This window comes from Cydia pomonella, chromosome 13 (assembly GCF_033807575.1).
Source record: "Cydia pomonella isolate Wapato2018A chromosome 13, ilCydPomo1, whole genome shotgun sequence".
Classification (NCBI taxonomy): Eukaryota; Metazoa; Arthropoda; class Insecta; order Lepidoptera; family Tortricidae; genus Cydia; species Cydia pomonella.
The window spans coordinates 19,808,546-19,818,191 of NC_084715.1; the positions used below are offsets into that span (position 1 = coordinate 19,808,546).

At 36.4% G+C, this 9,646-nt stretch overlaps 1 protein-coding gene across 5 annotated transcripts in view; it reads left to right on the forward strand.

The window, feature by feature from the left end:
* Positions 1-9,315, forward strand: part of LOC133524598 (6-phosphofructo-2-kinase/fructose-2,6-bisphosphatase) — a 57,133-nt gene extending 47,818 nt beyond the window's left edge. For 4 of the 5 annotated variants that reach the window (XM_061860706.1, XM_061860707.1, XM_061860709.1 and 1 more), the window contains exons 9-10: positions 123-250; positions 5,213-9,315. In XM_061860706.1, coding sequence (XP_061716690.1) covers positions 123-250; positions 5,213-5,302 — 218 coding nt within the window. In that variant the 3' untranslated portion in view covers positions 5,303-9,315. Of the gene's footprint in view, positions 1-122; positions 251-1,960; positions 2,417-5,212 lie in introns of those variants that run through there. The other variant, XM_061860708.1, reaches the window with a different exon arrangement.
* The last annotated feature ends 331 nt before the right edge of the window (positions 9,316-9,646 follow it).

Consider the following 9,646-nt stretch of genomic DNA (forward strand, 5'->3'; position numbering starts at 1 on the left):
CCGCCATGCTTCTCTGTCCAAAACCGTTTCTTTCCAGTCTGTGTTGTGTGTTTGTCGTGTCTGTGTATTTATGGATTAACATGTGCAATTCTGCGTATAATGATGTGGCTATTTGTTGACAGAGGAGCTGCCCTACCTGCACGTGCCGCTGCACTCGGTCATCAAGCTGACCCCGGTGGCGTACGGCTGCCGCGAGGAGCACGTGGCGCTGGCCGTGGACGCGGTCGACACGCACCGCCCCAAGCCGTCTGTGAGTATAACTCATACCGAGCTACAGTATACAGACTAAGAACAAGTGAAAAATTAGATTTTTTTTATTTGCTTTCACAATTGGCTACTTGATCGTTTTTTGTAAATAATGTCAAACGATCTTGATTTTCCTGAGGATCAAATGTCTATATAGGACTCATGGCATTTAAGCAACACAAAGGTCAGAAATGAGAGTTAAAGTCTGACTCTCACGCTTGACGATTGAAACGCCTCTAACAAAATTATATTGTAATGTGACGTCACATTACATTAGTCTGTCCTAAATGTATGGAAGGTCAAGAAAATTGCTATTTTGACCCTGAAGTATTGCGTTGATGTATGTAGTTGTCATACAATTTATTTTTTATTAAAATGTAAGGAATCGAATGGTACCATTTTTTTTTTTTTTTGAAAAAAATAAAAAAATTTTGGAACTGAAGCCTTGTATTTTTTATAATCTCAATCTCAATATATCTTTCTAAATTCAACTTTTTTATAATGGATAGCTCATTTTCTCTCCACTTAGCTAAATTTTGTTATAATATTCAACATGTGTCAAGTACCCAATTATACATTTCATTAAAAATTAGTCTTCGTCCTACTTGAAGTATAAAACATACTTGTGGCAAGGCTCCGCTCTTCCATATTTTGAAGATCAAAGTATACAATTAAACCTCTATCAGAGAGATCATCGTAGATGGAGAAATCTATAACCAGTGGCGTATCGCTCGTGGCACGAAAACCTTGAAAATGACTAGCATTGTTCAATCAAATTTCAAATAAGATTTCGTATTCGATTGATATTCGAAGAGCAGTATGCAAACATTTGAAAAGGTAAAACTATTCATCTCTCGTCGTCTCGGAATCACCGAACTAGTTGGAAGTTAGAAGTAGGCACAGAATATAATCATAACGGATAAAATGCACCTGAAATATCGCAACCAACCAATAGTATATTACGTACCTAGAGCAGTAAAGTAAGAAATGTCTCAGATCACATGTAATTGTCGGTCGAGGCGAAGCCGAGGTCGACAAACACGTGATCTGAGGCTTTCTTATATACTTGAGATGTGTATACTATTTTTCTGTTCGACGGAACCGGTAAGCGGCATCTTTTAGCGCAGCGGGCCGAAAGTTGACGCTTTCTGTCCGGAGGGCAGAAAAGGAATTTTTAATGCCTTAATGACTAATAAGCTGTCAAAGTCAATTTAAGCTAAGTTTAGTTAGCTTGGTCCGACTAAAACGTGTTGTGCTTTTAACAAAGGAATTTTATTTATCAAACAACAATTAATAAGGAAGCGCTGTTGGCCTAGCGGCAAGATCGTGCGACTTGCAATCCGCAGGTCGCGGGTTCAAACCCCGGCTCGTACCAATGAGTTTTTCGGAACTTATGTACGAAATATCATTTGATATTTACCAGTCGCTTTTCGGTGAAGGAAAACATCGTGAGGAAACCGGATTAATCCCAACAAGGCCTAGTTTACCCTCTGGGTTGGAAGGTCAGATGGCAGTCGCTTTCGTAAAAACTAGTGTCTACGCCAAATCTTGGGATTAGTTATCAAGCGGACCCCAGGCTCCCATGAGCCGTGGCAAAATGCCGGGACAACGCGAGGAAAAAAAAGAAGAATTAATAAATTATTTTTTTTTATTTTTTTTTTATTTATTACAATAGATTAAAATGGTAATTTTAATGAAGTTTTATTCCTAACAGGGCGAAGAAGAAGAAGACAAAACTGACATATAGAGCACGTACGCTATGTTGTGTCGCATGACTGTGCATAGTTAGATACACTGCGTACATATATATGAGCGCTGTGAACTAGGGATCTGGATTGTAAAACTTTATATTTCAAGAACGCCTAAGAAAATGTGATGTTAATAGGGAATATTACTGCAATATTCTGCCGCTAGAGTATCAAATATCAAATATCAAACATTTATTCAGCAAATAGGCCACAGGGGCACTTTTACATGTCCATTTTTACAAACAATAAATTAAAAAAAAAATTACAAATATCGAATCTATGAAATAATAAATACTTTATTAGAGATGTATACTGTCTCTAAATGTCAAATTACACAAAAAAAAACTATGATAAAAAAATAAAACCATAAAATACTAAAATTCTTTAGAGATGTATAAGTCTCTAAGTGTCAGAGATAAAATATAAAAATATATATTAAATTATCCTTAGAGATGTAGAGCCTTGGCGACCCCAAGGCTTGAATTCTTATATAAATAATTAAAAGACAAAAAAATTAAAACAGACAAGAACCGAATGAAGTGTCTCACGTTAATGTCACTCAAAAGTAAAGTTACATACTTTAACGTAACCTATACCCCGTGTAAGCTTAAACAGACCGTAGTGCAGCACTAGTACAAACCGTAAATCATAGAGTAACTTATATACGATGCCGTAAACAATTTTTTGACAAGTTTTAAAAGATTATTTGATACGAATATATATGACATTGATGCATCAAGGCGGTTTGTTTACTGTTTGTCAGTGGCGTTCCCTGTGCAGAGTTTTGTGTAATATTTCCTATTTATTTTTAAAATAACCTACGTATATATAAGTATTTTTTTATTAGACTAACTTAAAAATTCAACCTTTTGACATATGCTGAATAATAATATGTACCTAATTTTGGTATTTATTATGAGGGAATGTGGGCTATTATTTACAGCACATTTTCGTTCAGTATAATACTCTAGTCATATATATGTTTTAGATATTTGTCCGATATTGCCTTGCAATGATTTAAACTTTCACGATTTTTAAACATTTTTAAATTATACAAACGGGACTTAATCGCGTATTGTGTTTTAAATTTACCTCCGACGTTTCGAGGACGGCGTTGTCCCCGTGGTCTCGGAGAAGACTGGCTAAAGTTGACATCAACATCTAGCCGCGCGAGTTTTCTAACTACCCGCACGTCGGGGGTAAATTTAAAACTCAATACGCGATTAATTCCCGTTTCTATAATTAAATAACGATATTGCCTTTCCACAAGATAAATGCTTTTAGTATTGTTATGTGCAATAAAGTTAAAATAGGTAAATAAACAACTATGCAAATACAAGGTGTAACAAAAATAGTGGGGATCTGTTTAAGGGCATATTCGATACCGCGTTCTAATTAGGAACAAATAGAACTTTTTTTGTATCATTTTTTTTTTGTTTGTCAGGTAGTCCAAGTTGGCCAACCCATGGAAGGTACAAAGGCCCCCACTATTTATGTTACACGTTTTATAAGCATATTAAATGTGTTAAAACGGGTCACTCACGTATCGACATGTTTCACTCCGTACCGAGGAGTGTCGTCAAATACGTAAGTGACCCGTTTTAACATGCTTAATATGTCTGTCTCACGGACGTTTTATAGGCTTCAAAAAATACCTTTCTATTAAAAATATTCAATCCTGTTCACAGCTTTCATATAATTACCGCAGTAAAATAGTATATCGATAGACTAGACCCGCCATGGCCATGGCATGTTGAAAATCAACTATCACATTGGGGCGGAACCACTTGAAAATTCACAAAGTTAAGTTACCACTTTGTACGGGGGTGGCGGTTGTGACTGTACCGACATTTCGTTTTTATTTTTATAGATTAGTTTCTAGATATAGCTGAGTTCACCCGAACGTAGCTTATTGCTAAATAAGCAAGATGTTAAGCAATGGGGTTGGCCGGTCGAAGTATTTAACAGATGGCGCCATCATAGCTTGCCCTGTCAATCCCTAGAATTGTGTCAAATTCTTGTTTTTTTTTTTTAATTTTGTGACCTGGATTCCAGTACTTTAAGCCAAATCTCATAGAACAAAACTAGAGACAGGGGCAAGCTATGATGGCGCCATCTATGCAAACCTTTGACAGTTGCCAACCCCATTACTGGATGCCGACGACAATTTTTAACAAAAAGTATTGTACTAAAACTGGTCACTGGTAAAAACTGGTGAGGCAAAGGCCTCTTTCCTTGTTATCTATGGTCACGGAGAGAGGCCCTTACCCAGCAGTCAGACACTCAAATCGTCTTTAAAATAAGTCTCCGAAGTTACCTTGATCACCGGATCATCATAAAATACACATCGGGGCCCTTCTCACACTAATTTCGCGCCTCTTCATTTCAATATTTATTACCTTCGCTTCTAGAAATATCTAGGCAACATATGAATGATCAAGGATAGCACCCTGTATCTCTGTATCCTGTTTGTTTGTTTGTCTAAACTATAAAAAATATTCCAATGATTCTGTCGTCGGTAGCTAAAGTTGCTTAAATAAGATCAATTCCAAAATTGTTCTTTGCCGTTACCAAATTGGCACTACCGCTATATAGCGCTTTTCTAAATTTAAATAAAACACATTTGGCATTAGCAATGAAGCTCTATCGGAATGGCATGGCATATTCAATTCTACTTAAATTAAAATTCGCTATTACAACCTCTAAAATTTTAAATTCATGGTCCAACTTTGCCCAACGCCAAAAAAATTAAAACTTGATTTATGTATACTAAATTCAGATTTATCAACTGACTACTTAATTAAAAACTTTTATTTTCAGTCATAATATCTGGGCAAAGTTACTAACACCAATAAAATTACACCAGTATGCTTATAATTAAGCATTTGTCATTGCGAAGCATGCTTTACAGATGTGGTGCATTATTGTTTTCCATCGTATTTTCTCGGAAACGTTCGTATTTGTCATACTACTTCAGTAACGTCAGTACTATTTGTACCGAGACTGACTGAAATAGCAGACCACGTTCGTAGTTTTTAGTGAAAATACGATGGAAAATAATTATGCACTACATCAGTACCTCGTCGGACATAAACTATCTGTAAGCTAATCAGAGGGACTACCGCGAAAATAGCTATTTAGATATCAGGAACGGGCAAAGTTGTACACTTTGACTTATACACAATAAAACGTAATTTAACACGTAATTTATCCCACAGGTGATACCAGCGCCGCTGATCGCAGCGCCCGTGCCGCCGGTCCTTAACGGAGAGTCGAACGGTGACAACGACCAGTGTGAAAAACATTAATATATTATACAGGACTTCGGAAGTAGTGTCGAGTGTCCAGAGACATCCATGTAGCCCCTCTGAGCATAGAGAAATAAGTAAGCATAGAGTGCTCAGTTTCTCACCAAAACGCTTATTATTTTCGTAGTCGACATGTAGCGTCAAGTAGCGGATTTATGAGTACTGCTACTTGACAATAGATGTCGCTACGAACGACAAGTCAAATGCTGTACAATTTTCAGCGAATATTAAAACCAAAACTCTATTTTTCTGCTTGTAAGATTAGTTGTAAAATGTTAAGCACTTTTCATCAGTCGCGACACTCGTGACATCTAGTGTCAAGTAGCGGTACTGATAAATTCGCTACTTAACGCTAGAGGTTGACTACGAAAATAATAAGCATTTTTCGTAAGAAAACTGATGTATGGAGTGAGCACTCTTTACTTACTTATATCTCCATGGTCTGAGCTAACCTTGCATCGACTTGAATAAAAAAATGACGGATTGTAATTATAAAGGTCATATTCTCATAGAAATTTGAGATTAATGATGACATTGTCACACTTTGTCATGCCCTGCAGAGTTAGTTTGGTCCGACTCTAGCAACGCATGTTATCTCTAAATTATCGTACCAAGTAAATTTAAAATACTTTTAAGTATTTATTGTATAGAGATGTGTCAACTTTGCCAAAAAATGCTGGATTTATATGGAGGCGCCCTAGGATTCAGCCAGAGACCGTCTGCGCCGATTTTGCAGCGATGAAATGTGGGTGTGCCATATTTTACATTAGTGGTGGCATTCCTTCACTCTGTCGGTGCAAAGTTGGCTTGGTCTGACTCTAAGTAACTTAGGGCAGTTACACACTACTTACTTCGATATCTTAAATGTCCTATGTCCATGGGAAAAACTATATCTCCATTTTATTTTAAAGTTAATTGTATATCTCATTTACTCAGGTGAAAATATTATAGCGAAAACTAGGCAGTACCAAAGAGAATTTGAAATAGAGGTGGATTGTCGAAGAAAACTTTGTAGCAGCAATAAATTTACTGCCATCTTTCGACACATGATTAATACTTTAAAAACGCCATTTGACTTTGATCCTTATCCTTTCATTGATATGTGTTTAATTTGTTAAATATCAAAAAGTGGCGCCGTCTAATAGAGCATAGGCCAAAGGTATGCCGGCATTGTTTCAAGCGATGGTGCCACAATCTTTAGGTTGTGCCCGGCAAGATGGCGCCGCTATTTGATATTTAACACCTATCAGTGAAAAAATAAGGATCGAAGTCAAATGGCGTTCTAAAAGTTTTAATCATGTGTTTAAAGATGGCAGTAAATTTACTGTGGCTACAAAATTTTCTTTCGACAATCCACCTCCATTTCAAATTCTCTTTGGCAGTACTGATACGAAAACGTTATTAACGTAGCCATGTTTTTCGAAATATAATTAACAGTTTAATAATTTACAGATGTAACGGTTCGTTGTTAAGAGTAAAATGGAATTAAATTTTTCTCTTGGACACTATACTCGGCTGCGGCTTTTAAAATTGTCGTTTTGAATATTTTGGTTTATATTTATCAGCAAGCTCGGTTTTCCATACAAACTTAGTTATATGGAAACGCTCTCATATCAAAACTACTAGCTAGATTGCTCTGAAACTTTGTACTCATAATAGGATAAGGTATATCTATGCCTGTAATTAGTTTATATAGCTTCAGATACCATAGTTAAGAAATACAGCAAATTTAAGTTATTCATACAAAACTTATTTTTGCTCAATTTCATTTGTTTTATAAGCTGGAGCTCTATAACCTTTTGACCGCCAAAGACGTCATATGACGCGCGCGGCAACAGCCCAATATCCACCTTCATGCATACCGACAAGGTTCACGATTACGCGCGGCGTACGATAGGCGTGGCGTTCAAAAGGTTATCCTTTTAGGTCTTAGTTTATACTAATTTCAGGCATAGATATACCTCATGACATTGTATGTGCAAAGTGTCATTACAATCCAACACGTAGTTTATAAAATGAGAATGAAACTCCGATTGTATGGGAAGGCGGAATTCGGCCGAGCGTGCCGCGGACTAACTTAACCCTTTTACCGTCAAAGGCGTTAAATGACGCGCGCGGCTGCATTTAATTATCAACCTTCGTGCATTGTGGAAAGGTTCACGGTGACACGACACGACAGGCGTAGCGTTCAAACGGTTAATAATCTATTTATAAATAAGTGTATAAAGTGAGTAGAGCGCACATCAAGGACCAATCGCAACTCTCACTTGATCAATACACTATATATTATAGGACATTATTACACAAATTGACTAAGTCCATAAATTGAATAAATATTTATATATTATAATATATATCGTTGTCTAAGTACCCTCAACACAAGCCTTATTGAACTTACTGTGGGACTTAGTCAATTTGTGTAATAATGTCCTATAATATTTATTTATTAATAGGGTAAAAAATCAGTACAATATTATTGGATAACGGCAATTTGTTAAAGCTTCAGTCGAGTATTGTCACCCTCAATAAACATCTTGCACAACCTGCTATTATTTGATATTGCAAGCCAATGATTCCTTCGAAAATGTCTCAGCTACAAGAATGCCAAAAACATTGATTGTTATACTATTAACGCATTCACTGCCAGGGGACGTGGCCTAGGAACAAACTTGTATGACGGTGAACGCATATATGCGTCGGTGGCAGTGAATGCGTTAATGGACAGGGTCCCATATCTCGAACGGTATTAGTCTAATATTATTAGTGCGTTGCCATGGTAACTCAATCGACTTGACAGTTCGTGGGCAAATAAAATTAGTCAAATACCGTTCGAGAAATGGGCCCCAGGTAATAGTTATTTACGATACAAGTGCGTAAAGTAGGAAATACGCAACGAGTGGTAATAAATTAAAACACCACCAAAGGGAGTATTGTACAAATTTTTACAGTACATATGGCCCTTTCTAATTTACGACATAGGCACGGAAAGAGTTTATTTCTGCACTAGTGCGGGAAACTAGCACCATATGTACTATGTAATATTTCTTACCTGAAACATTTTTGAAGTTAACTTTACTGTACACATTGTAATATAAATTAAACGTTTTCAAAAATACCACATTATCAACTGTCGATAAAGGTTATTTCTGAGTGTAATATCGCCTTATTGACATAAAGTGGAAAATATCGATTATACAAATATCCAATGTTATATAGATCGTATCGTCAGTGACTCTAATGAATGTAATTTTAACTCATTGTGGTGGCTTGTACCGTCTGTGAAGTTGAATTTGAGACTGATAAGTGAGTCTAAATCTTCTAAAGTAATATAAATTGTGAAAATTTAAAAAAAAATCGAGGCCATTTTATCATTTCACTCGAGAGATAGTGCTGGGACAAAACAATCGAATTCAAGCTTTGCAAATAAATGCTTGGAACTTGCTTAGTACATTCGAATTTTGTAAATTGTGCTTATTTTGAAACCGTCCTAGTGAAATATTTGTAAGCTGAATTGTAACTATGAGGACGTTGCGCTTTTTAATAATATTTATAAGTGTTATTATAACTAAGTACCAAAAAGAGCCTTTTGTGTAATTGTCAAAAATCAAGAATGAAATTGTCAAAAATACATACTTCATATTGACAACAGTAAAAAAACGCTTGCAGCAATATAACTCTTATGTTGTTAATTACAAAGTTGTAATTCCCTTGTTACGGTTGAGAATGAACTTTTAAATATGAAATACAAGCTTTTCTTTACTCGACAATGCAGGTTTATCATCCTTGTCTCACCTAATAAAGTGAAAAGGAGATAACATGATATACTTCGCATCGCAGATTGAATAGCAAAAATGTCCCGCACTCATATATTTTTGTAAGCGCTCCAGTTTCGCCTACCATCCGGTCATATTGATATATGTAGGTAGGTTTACAAGCAATGGTTTACAAATGGCTATGTATATTACATGTATGTAATTAATTTAATGTTTATTATAAGTGTATTTCTAAGTGGGTTTCTATGTTTTATTTACCTTCCAAATTAAAGCTGCACCCGACGCCAATGACCTCGCGCGTTCCCCTTCATACCCCTCTCACTTCAAAAGATAGAGCGGGCAGAAGTATGCGTTCGAAATAGAATTTCGCTTGCACGCGCGCGCAACGCAGCACAGGTCCGTCTAGCAACACGACTTGCCACGCACTGACTATAACTTGTACAAAATTTTAAAGACGCTATCCTTGGTCAGTTCCAATTTTCACCACAGCATCCGCTGCGATCGTTTTACTTACCCCCACCATGCACTTCGGACGTAGCCAATATAATCAAACTTTTGAATGTAGTCCTTA